This window comes from Micrasema longulum, unplaced genomic scaffold, assembly GCF_059751315.1.
Source record: "Micrasema longulum isolate JH-2025_06_02 unplaced genomic scaffold, ASM5975131v1 h1tg001016l, whole genome shotgun sequence".
NCBI classification, from domain to species: Eukaryota; Metazoa; Arthropoda; class Insecta; order Trichoptera; family Brachycentridae; genus Micrasema; species Micrasema longulum.
Window position 1 is genome coordinate 322976 of NW_028278204.1, and position 27803 is coordinate 350778.

The 27803-nt window shown below is 30.8% G+C and overlaps 1 protein-coding gene across 1 annotated transcript in view; it reads right to left on the reverse strand.

Moving 5' to 3' along the window:
• LOC148277541 (fatty acyl-CoA reductase 1) overlaps window positions 1–27803 on the reverse strand; it is a 99823-nt gene that overhangs the window by 47733 nt on the left and 24287 nt on the right. Inside the window, exons 2-3 of the mRNA XM_088232757.1 lie at window positions 25030–25153; window positions 5846–5939 (exon numbers count right to left, since the gene is read on the reverse strand). Of these exons, the coding sequence (XP_088088883.1) occupies window positions 5846–5939; window positions 25030–25145 (210 nt within the window). The 5' untranslated portion in view covers window positions 25146–25153. The remainder of the gene's footprint in view (window positions 1–5845; window positions 5940–25029; window positions 25154–27803) is intronic.

Below are 27803 nucleotides of genomic sequence, written 5' to 3' on the forward strand. Positions count from 1 at the left end.
AAACGTTTATATTTGAAGCACTAACTTTGTGGTTATTCATTATATTAAAATAAATAAAACAATTTTGTTTTTAAGCACTAATTTTTATTTTTCATCGACCGGTTTCAAAGCAAACAAGCCTCTTCGTCAAAGTTTACGTAACTAATGAATCGATTCCTTTTTTTTATCATGTTCACTAAATACTACACGTGGACCCAATGAATCAAGTCAATTGTCCCTTACACGGGTGGTAATTTGATATCATTATTTTCGAAGTAAGACAGGAGAGGACTAAAAGAAATATTGTTTATTTGGTTATTATTTAATGTTTTATTATTATGAATCGCTTTTTTAATTTCTAAGATTTCTAAGTTGTCTTATTTGAATATTTTATTTTCAACATGAAGTACTTTTAATCCAGTGTCTTTATTAAAGTTATGATTATTTTCTATCAGATGATTTGCGAATTTAGAAAAATTATTATTATTTAAGCATCTCAAGTGTTCTTTTACTCTAATATTAAAGTTTCTTTTAGTTTTTCCAATGTATATTGAATCGCAATCATTACAATTTAATTGGTATATTCCAGATTTATTATATTTATGGACTTTGTCTTTGTGATTTTTGACGAAGAAGCTTGTTTGCTTTGAAACCGGTCGATGAAAAAACAAAGTTGTTTTATTTATTTTATTTTATATAAACTCTGTTTTGAAAACTGGGCTTCGTTCTCAAATTCGCCATACTTCATTGTCCGTTGTTGGAATTTTGTCAATAGTCAGATTATTGAGTAAGAAGCTTGATCAAAGGTTGAAAAAAGTCAAAATAATGTTGATTTGGCGAATAATAGAGTCAGCGATTGTTATTTCATGTTTCAATCACGAATAAGGAATTAACCTATTTTATTCCGTACAAAAAGACGAGCCGTGTAAACAGATAAATAATAACAAAGTTGGTTTCATTCGCCATGAGTTTGAGAAGTTTTAATTCAATTTATCGAGATCTTTTGATGATCTGGCCTGTTTTGAGTGAATGAGTTTTTTGTGGGATTTTCTACTGATAAACTAAATGAGGAAGTATTTAATAATATTCTATCAAACTATGCAAGTATCGTATTATTAAGGCTCTAAAGTTTTATAATTTTGAAATTCCTTCGCGTGTGTCGTTCTCTGTTGTCCATCTGTTGATTAAGGGTTAAAGAAATGTGGATGTTCAAACATGGGCAGAATGGTGAATGTTACACAGTGTGTAAAGTGGCCACTTAAACCAGCCAATGACAGGTCATAAGCCCTGTAAATGCCTAGACTTCCTTATTCCCGTCTCAAAAACGTTTTCCCTCTCCGTTGAAATACATTTAAATATATTTTGTCTTTATATTTTTTTTATTTTATTTTTTTATTTATTTATTTTATTTATTTTATTTTATTTTATTTTATTTTATTTTATTTTATTTTATTTTATTTTATTTTATTTTATTTTATTTTATTTTATTTTATTTTATTTTATTTTATTTTATTTTATTTTATTTTATTTTATTTTATTTTATTTTATTTTATTTTATTTTATTTTATTTTATTTTATTTTATTTTATTTTATTTTATTTTATTTTATTTTATTTTATTTTATTTTATTTTATTCGGGAAATCAACAGTTCTACATACATATTTTTAGTAAACAAACAGATATAGTGTATAAACTCAGAACTAATAACAGATTTCCACATAGTATACAAAGTTGGTAAAGAAAATATATTACATATCAAATAAATACATACAATTTATACATATAAAAATGTTATTTTCATGTACTCAATAATCAAATTTTTAAATATTTATTTTAAGAACATTAAGTTACTGTAAATTAGGCGGGATAAGGACAAAAATGCTTGAAGAGAGGATAAGGAGGGGAGGGGAGATGTACATATTTATTATTATAATGTCTACTAAGTTACATCATACATTTTTAGTGTAAATTTTAAATGTGACAGAGTGATGTTTGTGTAATCTATATTTTTAAATTTTGTATTGTACGTTGAAAAAGTCCTACGAAAAAAAGCATTTTTAACATATATTTATACACAACTTAAATTCTCTGAAATCAACAATGATCAAGATCCGCTACGATTGATGAACCAATGAAGTGACCTTTGCACCATTAGGTGCGGAATGAAAATGATGATGATTTGTGTCATTATTTAATGTCTGTACTGACATAATATTGTGCGTTTTTTAATTTTGAAAAATCAATCAAATCAATGTATCACTTTCAGTTGCCGATGCTTGCAAAATATACATTTAATTAGAATGATTAGTAGAAATTAGTGTTACGATTATTCGACCAATAATTTATAAGAAACAATTGCATAATTTTTTAAAATTTGTGAGCTATTAAGTAAAAATCAATTTCATTGCAGTTTTTTTATGAAACTGTATTTGCGGTAATAAGATTGATGCTTGTTCGGGCGAAAAATATAATCAGAAACCCAAGTTTTTATCTCGATGAGTGGTCACTGCGATAAACATTAATCCGAGACCCAAAATATGTTGATTACTGCAAAAAAATCGATCTGAATAACTCCCTAGGGAGGAAATCCAGCCTGTCTGCAAACATTTGGACATACTCAAAACATTGTTGTTATACTAGCTTTTACCTTCGGTCACGTGGTATCAAGAAGAAATTAGTTATTTAATTAATTATTTTTGTCGTTTATCAATAAGAGTTTTCTTGACGGAACGATATATATATATATTTTTTGTCAATGAATAAATTTATTTATTTATTCATTCAAAATTACAGTAGTTTAAATATTAATGAACTTATTAAGGCTTTTGAAGCTATGCCCGTGTCAAACCACAATAAAAAACAATAAAATTACAAATATAAACTTATAATATTAGAAATCAAACACTAATTTGAGTCTACTGAACACTTTATTTTATTTTTACAAATATAAAAATAAAAACTTCGTGACAATTGTTTGGCCTTGTTAGGGCATTTTCAAACAAATGTAATTCGAATGACATTTGTTTGAAAATGCCCTAACAATTGTCACGAAGTTTTTATTTTTATATTTGTAAAAATAAAATAATGTGTTCAGTAGACTCAAATCAGTGTTTGATTTCTTATATTTTAAGTTTTAATATGGAGTTCTACAAAATAAACTCCAAATCAATCAAAAAAATTACATAGTAAAATGAATTATATTTAATTATAAGGACATGTGATGCAATGGAATAATAATCTAAAAAATTCCAAAGAATACAATGCAAAAAAGATAATCAGAAATAATTTGTAAAATATAAATTATACAAATTAAGAATCACATATAATCAAATACACAAAATAATGGTATCATTAAAATCAACAAAATAATAGTCAAATATAGTAGTATTAAAAAAAAACAAAATTAGAGTATCATTGAAATCAACCGAAAAATAATATAAATATAAAAACATAATTGATATGTTTACTGAAAACTCACTCAATACTATAGTAAGAAATATAAGAATTGATCAATAAATCATATGCCAAATAATAGTACGTACTAAATTAAATTATACAAAAATACATAGTGAAAAAACATAAAAATATCAAGATATATAAAAGCAAACAAAAGTAAAATTATGGAAGGAAAGCAGATTTGTAAATTTTTGCTAAATGCTAATCTCAAACTTGGCAGGACATTAAGTCGAATTTATTTCTGTCCCTCATTGATCATGTTTTCATAGCTGTACTTTGGATAACTATCCATTCATAAGCTAACACCTTAGATAAGGGAAAAAACCCCCCTGTTCTAAGTTTCACTGATTGATTTGTTTATTTTTAGTTAGATTCTATGACATTGTGAACAATATTCTGTGTTTACGATATAATTTTATATCACCCGTCGATGGGAGGAGTGCTCTCCCGAAACTATAGTTGTGTTCTTGTAAAATAATAAAATTGTGTAACACCGATAACAAAGTTTTATTTTCATAATAATTTAAAAGGCATAACCCCAGCAACACAACACGTACAAATAATACTATCACGAGATCCTCAACACAAAGACAACCTAAACAAATACAAGTTTATACCATTTTCGGGCAAAGGGATTTTGAGTATTATGCAATTAAAATCTAGAACCTACTTCCACGGTCGATTTAAACAATTACAAACGACAAAATGCTGAAAAGGGCTATATAAAATGGATAGTAGAGCTGGGTAGAAGTAAAATGAACTGTCTCATTCGCCCAAACCAAAATTGAATAAACTGCTCCACGAATGTATAGTTTATGTTATGTTTTTATTATTTTATTGTACGTTTTATAATATAAATAGTATAGGTGCACATAAAATATATATAAACTTAAATACGGAGTGTAACCTAACCTAACCTTAACAAGTACCACTTTCGGGCAAAGGGATTTTGAGTATTATGCAATTAAAATCTAGAACCTACTTCCACGGTCTATTAAAACAATTATAAATGACAAAATGTTCAAAAAGGCTTTACAAAATGGAGAGTGGAGCTGGGTAGAAGTAAAATGAACGATCGAAATAATAACACCTTCCGTGTTAATGCTTTAACAATTTGTTTTTACTTTGGGTCAGAGGGGCTAGTTGTTATAAAAATGGGGGGGCAAGTTGTTACTGTAACAACTAGCTACCCAACGTTTCCCTTTTACTTCAAATGGCATATTTATATAAAATTATTAAACCGTTTATGATTATTGTTCGAGATTTTATATAACAATGATACAGACGTATAAAAAAACAATACAGGTAAAATTTCCGAGGAGACCCACAAAAGAGCAGCTAAAGAAGTAACAGAAAAAAATCTATTTGAAGAGCCGCCGAAGCAGACAAAGTAAATTTTATGACATTACAAACGTCAATAGAATGGTCCAACCACATCTAACATAGTGGGTTACAACAAACCTCGGCAAATATTTTCTGTCGATCAGGAAAAGGAGTTTACAGCATACATAAACTTATGATATTATATCATTACCTGTTCTGATATAATAGCATAAGTTTATTAACAATACATAAGTTGTAATTATTAACAATAATTCTATATATTATTGTTAATAATTACATACATATTTGATTTTTGTTTAAGTTCGTAACAACATGCCCCAACCTAGTAACAACTTGCCCCCGTGTGGGGCACATTGTTACAGTTTTAATACATTTTTTGAAATGCTATAATTATTTTTGTAGACTCTGTGGGAACACATTTTAAAATTGTTTTATTATATTTTAATATATGTACTTTAAGAAATAATCAATATGATGTGTCTCAAAAGAAACAGTTGTCAGATATTCAACTTTTTATTTTTTTGTAACAAGTAGCTCCCTAAGTATGTAAAATCGAATTATCAACGTAAACTTCGATGTTTTTGCAATAATTCATATGCATTTCTTAATGATTAAATGGAAACCGCTTTGAGTCATATTGTTGCTAAACCGGCATGCTCAAATTCCGTGAAGTAAGGATGTTTGTATGACCATGTCGTCAGACGGTACTTTGTACATAATATAAAGAACAGATTAGACAAGTTCTTGGATTTGAGAAAGTTAAGGCGATTAAAAGTTTATTAAGTATAAATGTAAATATGATGAAAGGGAATTACTAATTGCCTGGCCTAATAGAGGACGTCAATGCCGGTTATGAAATAAAATAATAATCTAAAACAATGGAAGTAAGGTCGTCGGTAGGAAAATATCACATACTACGAATATTGATAAAAATATGTGTAATGGATTCAGAAAATTTAATTGTATTTTCAAAATAATGATGGTTTGTTGTCGTTGTAATGTTTTCATACTTTGATAACATAGTTTAATAATCCCTGATGGTTAAAAAATTATATTTCCGACTTACCGGGTTGCTAAAGATTTCCTCCAATCTTTGTTTCGGCTCCTTTCCTTTCTTCGGCCTTACGAGAAGGTAAATTGTTCCGAAATCGTAGCATGATCTGAAAATAAATAAAAAATATTATTATTTTTTTATTTATATCCCTACAGAGATGAGGTAGAATTTTTTCAAATTCAGGATTATGGATATTCGAGCGTTTACAGGGCTTATGACCTGTCATTGGCTGGGTTAAGTGGCCACTTTAAGTAGATACTACAACATTCCCCATTCCGCTTATTAGCGAATATCCACACAGGTAACATTTTTGATTTTTGTATATATCTTACTAAACGAGAAACCTGTACACGAGAAAACTGTAGGGATATAAAAAAAATATATACCTATTCCCCCTTGGGAGAAATCCAGATTTGTGTACAAATACACGTACCAAACATAATATTATTAATTTTGCCCAAAATATATATTGCGTTGTGTGAAAAACAAGTTTACCCTAAACGCAGCGATCTTTTGGACGCGATGCAATACAAACAGGGTGTTCTTTAAACCCTGTCACATCCGAAACCACGATGATCAGTTTGAGCAAGAAGACATATTGGCACATTAAAATACATTTTAAAACGAAAAAAATTTTTAAAAATAAAATATTTGAAAAAACAAATGGTTGCTTACTTCTACAGGGGAGAAACGAGGAGGGGGGAGGGGGGAGTCTGAGATACCGTCAACCGCACGGCGGCGCCCCCTCGCTTCTCCCCTGCAGAAGTACGCAACCATTTGTTTTTTTAAATATTTTCTTTAAAATACATTTGTTCGTTCTATTTTTTTTTAATATGCTAATATGTCTTCTTGCCCATACTGATCATCGTGGTTTCGGATGTGACAGGGTTTAAAGAACACACTGTACATGTTGACAGGAAACTAAATAAAATATCATGCGTATATTGCTCATCAAAACATGCAGTATGAGACACCACGTAAAATTGCACACGTTTCTGGGTAAAATGAAAAAATTGAACCCAGCAACGCTATCTTGACCCTCGCAAGAGCGTTCAGAATCGCATTGAAGGCATTAAAAAAAAAGTTTTTAAAATTGATTTGCAAACCTGATAACATTAATTTAACATGATATTTTTTACAATATTTGAGTTTGTCCAAATGTTTGTAAACAAAATACTGGATTTCACTCCTTTGGGAATCATTAAGATTTACAAATTACAACAGGGACGTGGTTTAGTGGTCAAGACGCTTGACTCACTGACTGACGCACGGAAGGTTCCGGGTTCGATTCCCGGTGAGAACACAAATTAAAATGTGATTGTTTTCAAGCCTGGGTGTTCTGTGATATAATTCACCACTATAATTGGGCCTCCTGACCTGTTGTGGTGCAAAAACAAGTAAATAAATAAATAAAATTAAATTAAATTAAAATACCCTAAAAAAGGTCACAAAGGAGTTTAGGCATTTACAGAACTGATGACCTGTCATAAGCTGGTTCAAGTGGCAACTTTACCCACATTGAAACAGTGGGTGTCATATGAAAAATTGGAAAATTGTGATGAGCAAAATAAATGATTAAGTTGAATTTAAATTTTTGTAAAAATTGAAAAAAATTGAAAAAATTGTACGAATCAATAATAAAATAAACATTAGTAAAATACGTATTTAAATGAAATTAACAACAAAAATTATCAAAATTAAATTATTAAAAAAACTCATTTATCAATATAAAACTAGTAAAAACATTAAACAAAATATGCATTGAAACAAAACCAGCAATGTAATCCATCAAAATTAAATGTACAAAATTAATATATCAATATAAAAACGCATTTTGTATACACTTCTTAAACCTAAACAACCCAGCGTCAAAAATGTCGATCTCTACGTTTTCAATGGCGTTGTATAATCTGCACATTCTTGACTTTGGATTGAAGGACACAATATTCTTAAATGGATATATGTGGAATGTTTTTGGGTTACTCGAGGTATGACCATTAGGAACACTCATTTTTGAACTGTCCAATCTATCATTTACAATCTTTTATAAATATAACAAGTCATTTACTTTTCGTCTAGTTTCTAAAGTTTTGTAGTTAGTGTTGGAGTCTCTTTTCATAACTATTTAGTGTGGAACCCAATTGACATTTCTGTGATAAAAGTCTCAGATTTTTTTTCGTACAGATTCAGCAACACATATTTATTTATTATAATGTGGATTCCAAATGGTTGATCTGTATTCCATTTTACTTTTTACTAGAGACTTGTATAATTTTATTGAAGATTTGTGGTTTTTAAATAGTTTTGTTGTCCTATGAATGAATCCCAACATTTTGACTGATTTATTTTTTATATCAGTTATGTGACTATCAAACATAAATATATTATATACAAATGATATAAGGAGTTTGAGTATCGTCTATTGTCTTGTTAACCTTAATAATAAGTTAAGGAATGCTATCTTTGTTTAGTTTTTTATATTTTACTTTTTGTGCTGTTACATGTTCACTTAATTGCCACACTTACTAGTTCTTTGCTCAATGTATTATTATTGCGTTTTTTAAAATTATTTTTTATTATAAACTTTTTAAAATCATTCTTATGTTGTTGAAATTCCATTTGTCGATGCGTTTTGAAGCTGCAAGACTTTTTGGGATGTTAACTATCATATAGCGGCCTCCGTGGTGTAGTGGTCAAGACGCTTGACCCACGCGGAAGGTTCCGGGTTCGATTCCACAACAATTAAAATGTGATTTTTCTCAAGCCTGGGTGCTTTGTGATGTAATTCACCACTGTGATAGGGCCTCCTGGCCTGTTGTGGTGCAAAAAAAAAAAATGAAATGAAATGAAAAAAAAAATTGCATTATTTTTATCATATTATGTAAATGTTATCAACTATCAAATATCTAAATTTAGTAAATGGGGTCTAGAATTTCAACCATCCATGCGCCCAGTAGCTGCAAGACTTGTTGTTATCTAACTTCTAATTTTATAAATTTGCTTTTTATTTAGTTTTTAAAATATCACTTAAACTCTAAACTTCATTGTCAAATAAAAATTTTAAAAATAAAAATGTAAATAGGGGCTCGATTTCTTATTGTCCATGCGCTCTGTAGCTGCAAGAAGTTCTGTTATCTAGCTCATATATATCATTATTGTAACACATCATAATTGAAGACGAGGAACTAGAATCCCAATCGTCTATGCGTCTGTAGCAGCAAGACGTGTTAGGATATTTATTTATTGTACAGCGCCTTTGAGGTGATTTTCACGAAAATAGCGCTATATAAATTATCCAAACATTTTTATTATTAAGTAATAAAACATTTAAGTTTGTAAATGAAAATTCTTGATGGAAGTTCATTGTAATTTATTATACAAATAAAAGACTAGTGAAACTTTAATCCCCAAATTTAAAATATCCGGTGACCGGTTTCATCGCTTTCGCGGCATCTTCGAGACTGGTATCTTTATTAAGGAGTTCAATGAATTTCTACAAAACAGAGGTAAGGATAGATAATTTAAAATTATATGAAACTAAATAAAGTTATTTTTATCTTAAAGGTCATTGATATAATCAAACTAGAAATTCTCGAAATTAATAAATTGAAAAATAAACCCGTAGAATGACTTAATGAACAGATAACACACGTGAATTCTTCATTACTTTACCTATTGTAATTTATTTTTACTAATGACCTTTTTACCCTTTGTTTTCCAGAAATAATAATTAAAAAATCACACACATGAAGGATGGGACACTAAAAATAAAATACTTAAACTCATTAAAATAGCATTATATCATCTTATTAGTGAACCCAAATAAAATTCTGATAAAGATTCTTAAGATAAAAATAACTTTATTTAATTTACTTTCATATGATTTTGAATTATCTATCCTTATCTCTGTGTTGTATAGATACATTAAACTCCTTAATAAAGATACCAGTCTCAAAGATGTCGCGAAAGCGATGAAACTGGTCACTGGATATTCCTAATTTGTAGATGAAAGATTCACTGGTCTTTTATTTATATACTAGATATAAGGAATAATTTATCATAAAAACATTACAATGACACTGTCGAAAGTAAGTGAATCAACTCTTTGACGAGGTCGTAAAATCCAATTAGGAATTTATCTTGAAAATACTTCAATTATAATATGCTAACCCATGGTCGAATCAAATAAAACTTCTTGCATACTTTTGAAATTACTTACATGGTGAAATCCCCAACTCAATGTTGTTTTTTTACTAACCTACGTAGAATTGAACAAAAGCAATAATATATAGCATTGGGTCTCTAGGTCAAACACGTTTTTATAATTTTACCTTTTAATATACCTTTTAATATAATTTTTTTTTTACCTTTTTATTTTACCTTTTACCTCTCAACAGGGAAAAATACGCAAGGGTTTGTCATGTTCATAATACTAGACACTCCAATAAGGATCTGATTCTACAGAGAGGAGTCAATACTTTTTTAGCTCAAAGGCAGCAATATTATATAGGCCCGAGGGTATATAACCTTATCCCAGTTTCGTGGAAATGTGGTGGGATTGCCAGGCTGAGGAAGGTGTTAACTGCATTCTTAATCCATATTGGTCGGAGGGAGTCAGAGAATTTGTTGTCCGATGTAGAAGGACGTAAGCTGGTTGCTTGTTTTAATAGTACTGACTTGGGACTTAGGATATAGAGATTTTGGTATTATTTATGTTTTCTCTGGATATTCATTGTTTACCTTTAAGACTGAAAAAGCACACATTATGATAAAACTGTAAATACTTTTAAATATCATTGTAAAATACATAATTTACTGCCTTAGAACGGGGAAACTATCCCTAGTTAGGCAGTTTAGATGAACCAACAGCAAAAATAAAAAATATGTATGCTTACTGTTACTACTGAATTAATTTGTTGTATAAATAATTACTTGTATATTGCTGTAATAAATATGTAAAATAATAAAAAAAATATAAAAAAATAATAATAAATAAATATCATTATTTCATTGATTATACAACAACAATCAGACATTTTTCACATTGATTATTACAAGTAGCAGTAATCAGTCAGCTATCTCCGACTGTTACGAGCTGGAGAATTAGACCCTCGCGTCGGTCTTTTATTTACCCTGTGGTGTAATCGGCGCACAGGGTTGGAAAGTCGAATCTGACTTTTTATTAAATAAAGGAGTTGCATATTTTTTTGCCTTGTTTATTATGTAAAAGGCCTATATTAACTGCGAAAGGTACGTTCCTTCTAATTTCTCTGACTACAGTGTGAGTATCTGTTGGTGGAAACTCATGCGCTGGTTGAGTCAATTATATCATATGGAGTGAGTTGTTACGGGCTAACATTTACAACGTATACAAATAGGATAAAAAAATTACAAATTAGATTCCTGAAAATGTTAGCAGGTAAAACCAACGTGATAACTTGTCAAAATGACTACGAAAACCTTTTCCCGATGTGTAAAGTTTTGACGGTACAGAATATGATATACTATCGCCTGGTGACAGAGGACTTCATGGATTTCTAGAAAACGCCAATATCACATAAGCATGAAACGCGCCAAAAAGCGAGAGGAATTTCATAGAAAGAAGAGCCATAAATGCGAACGACAGTAGTCTCGATTTGACTTTGACGTTTGTTTGTGTTGTTATAAAAGTTAGTGCGCACGCGCACATATCAGTGTTGACTGTTTAAAAAAATGGGCATGAAATAACCTGTGAATTGTTATTCTAGGTAATAAATATTTTTATAAGTAAGCTTTTTTTTATATCGGTTATAAATAGTTAAACCGGGTATAGTTATTTCTTAATGTAAACTTGGTATTTCTTCTTCTTATGGTTCTCTCCCCGATGGAGGTTGGAAATCATCATTGCGATTCTTACTTTATTGGCAGCTGCCCTGAACAAGGACTGAGTGCTGCAATGGAACCAGTCGCGCAAGCTTTTAAGCCAAGAGATGCGCCTTCTACCTGCACTGCGTCTCCCTTCAATCTTTCCCTGTAGAATGACTTGTAAAATTTTATATTTTTCGCCTCTCATCGCACGCCCAAAGTACTCAAGTTTTCTTTTCTTTATAGTCTTCAGTACCTCTTTATCTTTTTCCATCCGTCGGAGAACATCATCGTTTCGGACTCTATCCACCCGGGAGATTTTTAATATCCTCCTGTAGCACCACATTTCAAAGGCTTCGATCTTTTTGAAGTGTTTTGGGTGAGTGTCCACGTTTCGACGCCGTAAAAAAGTACCGAGAAGACGTAACATCGAAAACTTGGTATAAGGAAATCTAATAAGTACGGCCCAGTGACTAGAAGGAGGTTTTTCACACAGTGCCGGGAACAGAGTAAACGGTGCGCTTAAATCGACCTTGGCAAATAAATGTTTGTCACAAGAGGCAAAATTGGCAGTTCGCAACGGAGTCCTGGTCCCGTCCCTGATGTATGGGAGCGAAGTGTGGACTTGGAAAAACAGGGATGAAAGTAGGCCGAATGCTGTCGAAATGCGATCTCTCAGGCGAATGTGTGATAAAACTATGTACGATAGATGCGCAAATGCTGAGATCCGTACATTATGTAAGGCTGAGACAAGAATTATCGACAAAATCAAGAAAGGAGCTCTGCGCTGGTTTGGACATGTAGAACGAATGGACAGCGAAAGAACGGCTAAGAATATTTACAATGCAAATGTTGATGGATGCAGAAATAGAGGAAAACCGAGAAAGACACGGCATTACTAAATTCAACAAATACTTGAAGAAGGACATGTCAAAAGTCGGAATAATCGGCGCGCGTGCATGAGAAGATGTATGAATGTAGAGGAAGCGAGATCTGTATGCAAATATAGAGTGTTGTGGCGTTCTATCCTCTCTGTCTACCCTTACGGGGAAACGGCGTGATGGTTTGTTGTATTGTTGTACTTTAAAGGCTAAGTCGGTTCTCGGGTTTTTGGAGGGGCCGCTTTTACTGCAATTTTCTATTGTCCTTGGAACGGCACTTGAAGCGTAAGACTGATCATCTTACTTCGAGATACGCTGCATTTATCGTTTCAGTGCAGTGCTCTGTGAACCATCGAATGCAAAATGCGAAATAATGACGCGTTTGATGATGTTTTGGATAACCTCACTCATAAATTAATCATCTTTTGTCCATTGCACATGTGATTTCATAAAAAAACAGTTATGCAATTGAATTTTATTTAATAGTTTATCAATTGTGCAAAATCGTATAAAAATATCTAATAAAATATGGGCAAAATTATCTTAAAATAATTTGTTTTAATCGTTGTAATTAAGTTGTAATATCGTAAGACTTTATTGATTGACAGTAATGCATTAAATAAATCAGATATACTTTTGCAATTTTTTCATGACGTTTCGTAATCTAAAATGCATGATTCCGACAAGAATTAATTTTGCAAATATTAGTGTTTTAGACAGACGAAAACACTTGATGAGGTTAAAATAATTAATAAATATTTTAACATATTACAACAGAGATGAAGAACATTTAAGAGAAGGTAATATAGAAGTCCAGGCATCTACAGGGCTTATGACCTGTCAATGGCTGGTTTAAGTGGCCACTTTACACACTGTGTAACATTCACCATTCTGCCTATATTTGAACATGTATATTCCTACAATTCTTTCATCTGTTGATGTTTGTGAAGTTAAAGAGCTGAAACCTTTATTTATGCGGGTGAGATTCATCTAATTGAATTATTTCACCTACATACTAGGCAACGCCTGAAAATATTATTTTTTCAATTCCTATACTTCTTCATGGACCAGGTAATTTATCAACAATATTTCGAGTTTGTCCAAACTTCTGTAGACAAGGACTGGATTCAACTCCCTGGGGAGCTGTTTAAATTAACATATTACAACAGAGATGAAGAACATTTAAGAGAAGGTAATATAGAAGTCCAGGCATCTACAGGGCTTATGACCTGTCTTTGGCTGGTTTAAGTGGCCACTTTAGATACTGTGTAACATTCACCATTCTGCCCGTGTTTAAAGATCCACATATCCTCAACTCTTCCATCTGTTGACTTTTGTGAAGTAAACATACATTTATGTTTTTCCTTTTTTTTAAAAAATGTTATTACTATTTTATTTTATTTTTACATCTGAGCATGTTTTTCATTCTTTATTTCCATTCTTAATTTTTAATTACTCTTAGAAATTTTCTACATTTTTAATATTATTTCCATTTTTAAATACTCACTACAAACTGCAAACTTTAAAATATCTTTTTTTCACTTAAATTTTAATTTTTAAACAACTTTCATTTATGTTTTTCTTTTTCCTTCTCTTTTTTATACTTTCATAATTTACCTTACATATAATTGATTTATAACATGGAATCTTCACTGGTCCATTAGAATTAAGTCAAATTGTGTAAAATATCAAACTTTGTAACTGTGCTGTATGTTTCCTGAATAAAAGAAAAAAAAATAACCTCAAGGAATTGGAATAAACAAATAAAATAATTTTACAATGTTTGATTATGTCCAAATGCTTGGAGACTGGCTGGATTTCCTTCCTAGGGAGTTGTTTGTATTAAAATTTATTTCAACAGAGAGGGAAAACATTTTTGAGAATGGAATATAGAAGTCTAGGCATTTACAGGGCTTATGACCTGTCATTGGCTGGTTTAAGTGGCAATACACATATTTATTTTAAGGGATTCAAAGAAACGATGAGAAGAATCTTTAAGTGAAATATAAGACAGTAAATTTAGGTCAATTTAAAAACATCTTCAAAATTAATGACACATTATAGTAGGGCAGCAATATATTGATTTTATTTACATACATAATATAAGTAATTAAAAGTAGTTTAAAAGTATAAAAACATGCCAATGCAGAAGAGAAAAAAGAAAAAATAAAGAAGGAATAACAAGTATAGCAAGTAATCTTTAAAATTTGAAAAGCAATATAAGGAGAAGATTTTAAACCAAGAGAAGTCGATAAAGTCGAGGTTAAATCCGTTAAATCCGTTAAATCCATTAAATCTATTCCAGTAAAATATGTTTGACATAAACTAACAAATAGCTACTATCAAGTGGAGTATAATGACAATACCTCTACAACAGAATTGGTACGCAAGTTACGGCGAGGTACATTAAGGTTTATCTGAACAAGGATATCGTGGGCATCTTTCTATATAGTTAGATCATGTCGGAATCATGCATTTTAGATTACAAAACGTCATGAAATGTTGCAAAAGCATATCTGATTTATTAAATGCATTACTGTCAACCAAAAAAGTCTTACGATATTACAAATTAATTACAACGATTAAAACAAATTATTTTAAGATTATTTCGCCCATATTTTATTAGATATTTTTATGCAATTTCGTCTAATCGATAAACTTCACAAACATCAACAGATGAAGGAATTGAAGGAATATGGATGTTCAAATATGGGCAGAATGTTACACAGTGTGTAAAGTGGCCACTTAAACCAGCCAATGACTGGTCATAAGCCCTGTAAATGCCTAGACTTCTATATGACCTTCTCTTAAATATTCTTCATCTCTGTTGCAATATGTTTGTCTATTGTTAAATCACAAGTCTATCAGAGTCTATCACAAGTCTAGAAATCGCATTACCTTAATTTGAACAAAATAAAACGTTGATAAATAAAGGTTTCAGCTCTTTAACTTCACAAACATCACAGATGAAAGAATTGAAGGAATATAGATGTTCAAATATGGGCAGAATGGTGAATGTTATACAGTGTGTAAAGTGGCCACTTAAACCAGCCAATGACAGGTCATAAGCCCTGTAGATGCCCAGACTTCTATATTACCTTCTCTTAAATATTTTTCATATCTGTTGTAATATGTTAAAATAAAACGTGTCTGCAAAAATAATCTCATGTATCTATGTTAAGTACTGATTTTAAATTTTATGTACTGGAAGCTCATTTAAGACTGTAAAAATCCCATTCCTTCCCAAATCCTTCCTATTTCAAATTTTTGTGCTTCTACCGCCCTGTGAGCAAGTCACATGTGAAAAGTTGTCTCTCTGATGAATCTTTATCATATTCTGCGTCAGCATATGTCGTACAAAGTGAAGTAAGTGTTATATAAACAGACTAAATTACACAGTTTATCATCATCCACACGATAGCATCCGTGCTTCAGCCATAGTGAAGTGCTCCATATAAGAAACAATCGGAAGTTCTTTAAAAGTGAGTTACAATTTCTATACAGTCCACTAAACTCTTATTCCCTATGTTATCAGTGTTCAATGAGCTGACCAAACACCTTGGAGCTGAGGAACTCTATCCATTATTCAAATAACACCGTACGCACTTTTGAATATTTTCTTATGCAGCCGACACAGAAGCTTGAAGGCTATTTTAGTAGAATTCATATGCTCTAACTTATGCGGATATGAAATACGTTGAGTAGACATGCTAGACAAGAAAATGGAGTTTAATTAATAATCATTATTGATTCGAGGTTGAATTAACTGGGCCATGCGTATTCGTAATTAATACGAAACAAAAATATATAAAATTGTGATCAATTATTGTTAACTCGTTAGAACGAATGATGAGCAAAAAATCAGTTTTTTTTTTGTGTAAGGCGAATTAAATAGATTTTAAGTGAGAAATGATTGATGACTATTAGGTGTCTATGAAGGTGTTCCCTTGACATTACAAATGCATTTTATTCGTAACAATATCTGATCATTCACTTTTTCAATGGTGTTTTTAATGATTAAAAAATGCATTTTTAATTTCTGCAAATATCATATTACCACTGTTAACAAAAAAGCGAACTGTAAATGGAAAACTAATTTCATTCAATTTTGTGATTGGGAAATATTTGAGAAAGGATAGGAACATGGAATGGAAACCTACCTTTAATATTTATTTATTTATAAATTTATTGCAAAAAAAATATATACATACTTAATAACAGGGAATCTATATAAAACCAATTAATGTAAAATGAAAACGGAGTGATCTCTGTTTATGATTGTCTCTATCTAACATGGCACAGCTTGTTCTAAGATAGAGATTTTTTATCTTTAGAGCGTAAGTAGTCCTATACTAATAAAACAATAACATAAAAATGAAAAACTAAAACTACTTTATTATACTGCCTGCTAATCAAATGTAAGAAATTAATAATCATTATTATACAAATATAAAGTATATATATGTGCCAAGAATACATGTTACTTAAACATAAACAATATAGTATAATATATAATAAAACAAATATAAAGCAATGAAATACATAAAAATATAAATAATATGTGTACCAATTATATAAAGTACTACGTTTATTGATTTACATATATTTTTCAAAAAAATCTCTCGCTACACTATTTATATGTGCAGTTATTTTTATTTTAAAATTTGTTTTACAATTTGAGTCCTTTATATTTGGCAATAAATCATTAAATATTTTTGGAGCAATTACATTGTACTGCTTTTTACCAAAGGGGGTTGATACAAATATGATGTGAATGTTCTTCAATTTCTGGCACTGGATCACAAAATGAACTTAGAAATATGACAATGTTTTCCACGACGCGCGACGATTCCAACCACTTTTTATCCGATTTTATGTCAAGTCAAAAATGTTGTTTTGTTTTCGTTCTAAATCCGAATTTTCTAATTTTGAATATCTTCTATCTTGATGTTAGGTAAGTACCATAAGGATGGGTCAAAGGAAGGATGGGAAAGAAAGGTAATCATCCAGGAATAGTATCGATAAATGCTGTTATTTACTTAACCACCATAAAACGTAAACATTATATACGAATTTCAGGCTTCGTACACTGATAACGGAATGGTATCACTGTTCTTACTGTTACCGACAATGTTATTACTGACCTTTATCAGCCTTTCAATAATAATAGACAGAGGATCGAGAAAGTTGACAGCTTTAAATACTTGGGAGTTCACATAACTGAGGATGGAAGCATACACAAAGAGCTCGCAACCCGCCAAGGAATTGCTGGAGCATTTTTTAACATGATGCGTGTTGTCTGGAACTCTAGTCTATACTCGGTCAAAACGAAACGCCAATTATTCAACTCTTATATAATGTCAGTACTCATATATGAGTGCGAATCTTTGCACCTTACCAAAGCTCAGAACACCAAACTTCAGAGTTTTGAGAGTAAGTGCTTTAGGAAAATATTAGGTATGAGGTGGTTCGATTTTATAACTAACATTGAAGTCCAAAAACGGACGCAGCAGCCTCCTTTAACGAGCGTCTTGAAGATGTGGTGGTGGACCTGGCTTGGACACGTGCTGTGCATGCCTCAGAAGAACCTCAACCCAAGTTGCCTCTTCTTTAAACCTGCAGGCTCACGCTCAATGACGATCTGGCGATAGGATCTCCTGGAGGCAACTAGTGATGTCCACATGCTCCACTTAGGAGCGGATGTGAAAAAGAAAAACAACATAATGTTGTGGACTGTATAGAAATTGTACTCACTTTAAATTCTTCCGTTCGTTTCTTTTATGATGCGATCGGGGCCCTAGGTTTCAAGGGGGGGATTTAGCAAAGTTGAAACTCTCTGCAAAATAAAAATTTCTGCCAACAATAGCTATGAAAAAATGTGCCTGCCTTAATCGTTTTTAAATTTACATTTCATCATTAGATTTTGATCGTAGTTTAATTCCAAGAAAAGCCACTCTGTACATTAAACAATAATTATTTTATTTTCCATGGTGACTCTGACGTCATTGGATGCAATTATTAAATTATTATTCTTTACAATGTCATTGAATTGAACTGTCAGAACGTGGTTCAAGGAAAAATAAACTTTACGTCTACAGTTCATTCGTTTGTATATTGGATAATCGGAAACAATAATTATTTTGCAATTGTGATTGAAAATATTTAAGTGTATTTTATAACCTAAAGGTCAAATTTTCCCAATTTTACTTTTTGTGGGTTTTAAAATTTACAATAAAACAGTCAGAAACTACAAATTTTCGTTATTTTTATATCAGGTATTTTATTAAGCGTGAAACGATTTAAAATTGAAATAACAGAAGCGAACATTAGAGTAATTATTTTCTTCTATAATAGATTTTCAACCGAACCCAGAAATCGCAAAAAACGTTAGCATGATAAAAAATAAGGAAATCATACGATTTTGCCATTTTGAAACGCTGTTCTTTTCAAAATCGTAACATTAATAAATTAAAGTGAACGAAAGTAAGATAAAAACAGTTATTTCCTGAGGTTTTTCTTGTAAAAATATACTTTAAAGTTTTGTATAACCCAAATATAAACACAGGCAGATTCTCTTGAAATTTTCACAACCTAACTTGCCAAGTAGGTAGGACCGAGTAAGTGGTGTAGCTTTACACATTTTTTTTTTGTTTGTTATTTTTTATTTAATTTAATCAAATATTTATTTATTTTTTGATAAATCTTGGGTGTATTGAAATTTATGTTTTAAAAAATATATATATATGAGGCCAAATATGTTAGGATTATAAATGTTTGTAAAAGGTAGATTTGCCGTTTATGTTAATAAAATAAAATAACTACTGAATATGGGCATTGTTTTATTTTTAAATACTTGTATTTCAAAATATCTCGTCTTTTGCTTAACGTAACACGATGTAACAACACCGCTTGCAAAGACATTTTTAAGCACAGTTTGTTAAGAGTAAAAACTGATGTTTCGTCTGAGTGTAAAAAATAATAGTTTCGGATAATGGACCAATGCTTCTTCTGTACATGCGACGTGATGATAAATGACGAGGCTTCATCATGACGTTTCTGGGGTTTTCACTCTTGGCTATGTCAAGGTTGACCAATAAACCTATATATCTTGCACTTGTATGTATAAAAACATATTGTAACATAATAAATAGCTAGAATCGTGAAATCATTGTAAAATGCGAAAAGCATTAGCTACGCTAATCATTTAAATGTTAAATGATTAGCATTGTTTTACATTTACAAAATGCTAATCATAATACCATGAGTCTTTTCCTATCTGATTACCGTGTTTATTGTTGAAATTGCATCGAATGCACCGCATTTTAGAGTCACCTACCGTTTTATATAAGACTCAGCGACAATAAATATAAGACGGCGTTGATTATGAGCGATTTCACAAAAAATACTATTTATTTTTTACCAAGATGTATTGGTATTGTTTGAGAACGAACCAAATTATAAAAATGTGCGGGAGTGACACGTTCTCGTTTAAATCCAGTTCGTGCGTTTACACACGAGAACAATGCCGCCACGCGTGGTGGTGGGGGTTATCATTGTTCGCGGAGATAGCCTGCCCGTCTATCTCGGTGGCAATGTCTCGGAACAATGTTTTGTCCTTCAAATTGCTCTTAACGTGTGGACAATGGTAGTTCTGTTTAAAATTCGAGACTTTTCAAAAATGTTTTCCCTCTCGATTGCAACAAATTTAGATCTAAATAACTCTCTAGGGAGGAAATCCAGCCAGTCTCCAAACATTTGGACATACTTAAAACATTGTTGAATTAACTAACTGGTAAAAATAGGAGCATACAAATTGAAAAATTGTTTTCTGGCGTTGCCTAGTAGGTGAATTGGCTCAGCCGGATGAATCTCACCCACGTGATTAATGTTTCAGCTCGTATACTTCACAAAAGTCAACAGATGGAAGAGTTGAGGAAATTTGGATGTTTAAACGTAGGCAGAATGGTGAACAGTTGTGACTTCAAGATTTGTGACAATGTTCTTAACAAATTTGAATGGTCAGAAAAAATAAACATAAATCGTGACGCATTAGGGGCGTTGCCAATGGAATGACCGTTTTTAAGGGAATTCAAAATTACAAATTTAAAAAATATTTTTTATGCTACTAATAACTAGCAAAAAAATATTTTTTAACGGGGCAGTATTTCATAGACTTTTTTTACTTGAAAAAATATTAAAGAAATGTGATATTTTCTTATTAGAAATCTCAAAATACTTTTTCAAAGTTTTTCGCAAATATTCAAGTAACTTCTTCAACTCTTGTGTGGCTGTGATGTCACACTAGTCGACATAGGACACAAGACTTGATATATCTCTCTTATTTTTTAAAATGATGAATTCGTATTTTTTGTAATCTTCAAACGGACATTTTCACACCGGATTTGGAAAGTGAATTTTGTACAACTATGCTGGATGTTAATACAAAAAAATATTTATCCTCGCTACGCGAAAAAAGGGTGTCCGCTAATTCAGCAACATATGTATAAGAAAGAGCACGAAGATAGAACTCATCACAAGGAAGATAGAAACGCTGTTCTATGGCAGGTGTTAGTGTAAAAGAGACAAAAACAAAAGTAAGTAAAGTGTAAAATAGATTCAGATTTCAGCCGGTTGATAACAGTGATGGGAAACGCACGCGCGTAATCTGAGCGGCGTATTTATGATTATTAATTTAGTTGACTATAACAGGGCTAAATTATATGTTTATTTGCACAAATAATGGGAAAGGGATTATTAAACAGTATGTTTCCATGTTTTTTTTTATTAATTTTTGAACTTTAAATTATTCCGTCTTTTACTAGTGGCAACACGATGTTACATCACCGCGCGCAAAGGGATTATTTACCACAGTCTTTTAAGAGTTAATGGCGATTTCAAAGTTTGCTTCTAATAACCTCAAATGAAAATCAAGGGGGGACATATTTTCATCAAAAAAGCTGTCACGTTAAAAATAACATAGTTTTAATAATTTAAAAATATTATTTTAAAACGAAAATTCCGTGAAAGATACTCGTACATATTTTTTTTGCATGAAAGAAACATTCCGAAAAGGAAGAAAATGTCTCCACTGAAGTTTTTGACAGAAACTTTAGATTTTAAATGAACTTTTTTTTTTATTTTTTATTTTTATTTAAATCTTAAAGTAGGGCACACATATCATACATATTGTTATGTGTGTTCTAATAATAACATTGCAAATATATTTAATTTATAAATTGTTTATCACATATGTCTTGACCATTATTTTAAATTTTGATATGTTTTTTTCTTCATAAATATTTTTTTCCATTTCGTAATACTTTTTAATTGCTTTAAATAAAATCGAATTTTGTGACTTTGCCTTTTTCCTAAATGGAAGTCTAATTTTGTTCTTTTCTCTAGTATTGTGATAGTGTTCATGCTGGTTCCGATCAATTTTTTCCAAAATTCTATTTTTTTATTAGAGTTTATAATTTTATGAACAAATATCATTGTATTGTAAAATATTCTTTGTTTATATGTTAATAATTTTATTTCATTTACCATCGACTTTACCCTCGTACATCTGTTTTTTTTCAAAATGATTCTAAAGGCTTTATTTTGTAATACAGTTAGTTTATCTATGTTTTCTTTGTTTGATAAAAATAAAATGCTACTACAGTAGTTAACGTGTGGTTCAATAATTGCTTTGTTAATAGTTTTGCAGGAGTCCTTATCAATAAATCTTCTGATCCTTCCCAAAATTGATATTTTTTTTGCAATCTTATTTAATACCATCTTAGCGTTTTGGTGAAATGTAAGTTTTGAATCCAACATTACACCTAAATATTTAATTTCAGTGACTTCATTAAGTTTTTCATTTTCTATTACAATTGATGGTGTAATTTCTATTCTTTTGTTTCCTATATTCATATATTTAGTTTTGTTAACATTTAATTTTAATTTATTAATTTTTAGCCACAGTGATACACAATTAATATCATGATTTAGTCTGTCCATAATTGTTTTATAATTTTCTCCCGATATATATATTAAGGCATCGTCTGCAAAGAGTCTGCAACTTTTAGTAATAGCATTTAGCATTACGTTGTTATTATTTACACGCTAATATTTTTTTTATATATTTTCTAATCGCCAATAATTGTTATAATTAAAATTCGTAACATACCTACGAATAACATCCTGTTTCTCACATAGGTCAATTCGTGAGCTCGTTGCAAAAAAAAAAACGGAATGCCAATCATTGCCAATTTTTACATCAATACAATACAAATTATTATTTATATTAATAAAATTATTATTAATGCGTTTTTTGAAATTATTTTTTATTATTAACTTTTTAAAATCATTCTTCTGTTGTTGAAATTCCATTTGTCGATGCGGTTTGTAGCTGCAAGACTTTTTGTGATTTTAGCTATCATATTATTTTTATCATATTATGTAAATGTTATCTAACTAACTAACTAACCATCACGCCATTTCCCCAGAGGGGTAGGCAGAGAGGATAGAACGCCACACCACTCTGTCCTGGCACACTTCCTTTGCTTCCTTTACATTCATACATCTTCTCATGCACGCACGTCGATTATTCCGACTTTTCACATGACCACTTTCAAGAATTTGTTGTACTTGATCATGCCATGTCTTTCTCGGCCTTCCTCGACTTCTACAACCAGACACATTCGCATCATAAATCTTTGGTCAGAAAAAAAGAAGAATGATGAAAGAACGGCTAAATGTTATCAACTATCAAATATACAAATTTAGTAAATGGGGTCTAGAATTTCAACAGTCCATGCGCTCAGTTGCTGCAAGACTTGTTGTTATCTAACTTCTAATTTTATAAATTTGCTTTTTATTTCTTTTTTAAAATATCACTCTAACTCTAAACTTCATTGTCAAATAAAAAATTTAAAAATAAAAATGTAAATAGGGGCTGGATTTCTTATTGTCCATGCGCTCTGTAGCTGCAAGACGTTCTGTTATCTAGCGCATATATAAATATTAATATTGTGATAACACAATTGTAATATATCATAATTGGAGACGAGGAACTAGAATCCCAACCGTCCATGCGCTCTGTAGCTGCAAGACGTGTTGGGATATTTATTTATTGTACAGCGCCCTTGATGTGATTTTCACAAAAATGGCGCTGTATAAATTATCCAAACATTTTTATTATTATTATTAATATTATGTACATGTCGTATCTTTAGAACAAAAACGACTAAATTCAAAAATATTTAAAATTAGTTAAGATCATAAAATGACTTCAATGAACACTATCCAACTTTTTGCATTTAAAAAATGCAACATTAAAGCTAGGGTTTCCTAGGACAGCGGTGCCCGTATCTTAGCGGCCGTAGTGAACGGTGATACGGTGGACAGCCGTCGTAACAGTGACTAGAGAGTGTTTTTATTTTTTAACGATGTTATCAACATCGTTTTCCTAGGAAACCACTCTCTAGTCACCGTTACGACGGCTGTCCACCGCATCACCGTTCACTACGGCCGTTAAAATACGGGCGCCGCTGTCCTAGGAAACCCTAGCTTTAGGTGGTAATAGGACAAAACTGTTACATCGGTCTCTTTGTTAATCAGAGAAATTAGGTTCCTTGTCAGTACGGAAAAGACGCTATCAGTGTTGTGTTTATATTGCTCGCTGCCCTAGTTCTTGTATGTTTAATAGACCATTACAAAAAAATGAGTAATGCCAATATGTTCCTTATTTTATTACGCGTTCACGTAGCAAATTTTTTTTTTCGATATTAAATAGTATTTTCAGCATTTGTTAATGCCAATCTCCACTTACCGATTTTATTTATTTGACTTTAAAAACAAATAAATGTCTTTTGTACAATTTGCAAAATGTTATATTGAACAAACAAGAACTAGGGCAGCGTGCTGTGTAAAGGACGCAACGCAGACAAACATATAGTGACTTTCATTTAATTCAAAAAAATATCAGTAGTCCAAGATACGCTAATTTAATAGGTACAATTATTATCGGCCTCGTGGTGGAATGGTCGGCGCTTTAGCCTACCGTTCGAGAGGTCTCGGGTGCGATTCCCGACATTGTCGATATGAAATATTTATTTAAAAGGTGTTTTCGCACCAGAATATCTCATAATCTCTGGACTGGTACCTGAAGCGTAAGACTGATCATCTTACCTTCATGTAACAAAAAACGATCAAGATACGCTGCGATTTGGTGCGGAAACGGAATAATAATGAAAAAATATATTTAAAAAAAAAAAAAATCAATTTAAAGTCATTTTTATAGTAGATTGAATTTATCTTACCACGTAAAAAAGTTACGATGTTTTAGAAATCGCACAATCATAAAATCTTATTTTATTAACATTTTGTTCAATGTGAATCCTATAATGTGCAGTTATAAAAGTTTGTCATAAAGTGTGTAAAATAAATGCCGGTTTAATCAATAAAATAACATTAAAATAATTCACTCACCGTAGAAATTTTTCGATCAAAACTTTTCCCAAAAAACCAGTCCCTCCAGTTATGAGAATATTTCTTCCCTTGAACGTTGCAGCTACACGGTCGGGTAGTTCTTCAATATTCGCCATTTTGCTGACTGAAAATAAATAAAAAAATACGGGTAAAGTCTTAAACGGAAACTTGGTTTCACTTTTCTTTATACAAAAGTATTCCCGTATGAAAATACGGGAATACTTATTATAGGATTATGGCACTAGAGGAATTATTTATTTTATTTTATTTATTGTTGTTCACTAACAATAAACAATACATTTGACATCGGTATAATACTTACAAGTTATTTTAGATATTGCGCATCAATTATGTGTGAACACAGCAAGCACAAATGAAGAAAAAAAAGGTTTTTGATAGATTTTTCAAAAATTGCCTAGCTTAATTAAATTCTATAATTGATGTAAAAGTTTTAACATAAATTGAAATTACGCGCGTTTATTTGGTAATTTTGTTAATTATTTTTTATTTAATTTTCAAAATTAATACATTTTGTTCAGTAACAGCTAGGTCCCGATTACAATGGGATGAAGCAGAGTTATCTTCAATAATAAATAAATAAATAAAATATATTATGATTACGAAAGTGGTAAGAGGACATACTGTTTCCATACTGATTAATTATTTATGTAAAACTTTAATTTAAGAACCTTAGTATTTTATCGCTCGTCAAATACATTTTTATTGTTTCTTTATTTTTTAACCTTTTTATTTTCATTTAAATTTTATTTGGATATTTAAGATATTATATTTAATAGGTACTTGATTTATTTTGTTTTATTTTTATTTTTTATCTTGTTTTGGTTGCATTTATGAGCACTCACTATTTTTTTATACGATTTTTCAAATATATTTACGTTTATATTTATTCTTTAATTTAACACTTTAAATATCGGCCGAATACACATAGAATTTACCCTGTGCCCGGCCCATTTTTGTGAAATTTTATGCTTTGTAAAGGGTTTCTTAAACGCGTCACAATTATGAAAATATTTTGTTAAATTTATTTAAACTTTTTATGTTTATTTGAAACAATTTAATATGTCATTTTTAAAAGATAGTTTTGCCAACATTGGCCTTTATGAAGAGCCACATTGCAATGTTCGCACATATACAGCGCCTCACTCCTTTTTTTGTGCTTTGTATCCCGGAGCCGTGTAAACACGTGATTATAATAACCACGCGTTGTGTCCCGGTTCCGTGTTTCACGTAGTTTATCAGCAGCGCAAAAGTACAATAAAAGTCACTAGATGTCAATAAAATGCATTTTTTGAACAACTGGTAAATCACGGGACCGGGACACAATGCGTGGTTATATAATCACGTGTTTACTCGGCCTCGGGATACAAAGTGTTAACTGTATTTTATTTTCTACTTTTTTAATAATATTTTAAACCATTTTATTTTAATAAGTAGAATGTACCAATGAACATCCTTTGTAATACAATATCTCAAGACGCAAGCGGGGAAGAGGCGGGGAGTTTTGAGTAATAATTAAGTACCCTCATCTAAAACACATGTGCAAAAAATCAGCTGGTTATAAAATATTTTATGTTTATGGCTATTTTCGCCTAATATTCCTGGGCTATGCAATAGCAAAGTAAGCTGATTGGTTACTCATTAACGCATAATAAACCAGACTGCACTTTTGTTTTCTACATATTGATGAACTACTTTCTTTCCTCGATGCACGTAATAGGAACTCAAAGCTGAATTAATTAATAACGAACACGCACATGCGTCTATGTAAATCACGGAATTGGTCTGCAAAGATTTTGACACGTATAAAAATATCGTGCATTGTTTATTATCATTATTCCCTTTTTTTAATATCATTATTCATCACGCACCTAGTGGTGCATAGGGCACTGTATTACTACACCAATCGCAAGGTATCTTGACCATTGTTGTTACATAAAGGTAAGATGATCGGACTATGAAATATTATATTGTAAAAACACGCTTTTCAATTAACATTTCATATCAACCATGTCGGGAATCGAACCCGAGACCTCTAGCATGGTAGGCAATTCATTCTAATAATTTATTATAATTCGGTGTATTTTTTGTGTCAGTACCAAAATCAATTTGAACCTTATTGGCGTAATTGAAACACTGAATACGAATTAAGATTTCTCACCTCGATTTAACGAGTGGAAACAAACGAAACCCATTTTAAAATACAACAATTTGACTACTTTTTTACATAAAAAAGTGATTAGAAATGTGTGTGTAATCGCTCGGTAGATAAATACAGACGAATGTAAAGCATATCATCTTGGTAATAATTGTCAAAAGTCATTTAAAAATATGGTTCCAGCGATAATTTTTTGCTTGATTTATGATTTATTTGGGTTTATAAACGCTTCGAAGTGGCCACTTTTTATCACAAAAGCGAATTTAAAATGTGAATAAGATTTATTTTTTTAAAATTAAGTGCGAAACGCGGACTAAATTTTCTGTGTCATTCATTATTTGGATTCGACGTATTTTAATTTATTTATTTCATTATAAATCTTCGCCCCGAGGGCTTTTTTATGACATTGTACCAAACAAATATTTATAAAGTACGAAATGTGCAGAATTCGATTCGACTTCAAAATTAACTTATTTCTCTCTCATGTTTTAAAAAAGCTTTTAAGAAGAAAAAACTGGCCACTATAAAACAATGAAAAAAATAAGTTATTTGTAATTCATAACAATTGTAATTCGTAACAAAAATTTTGTCACTTTTT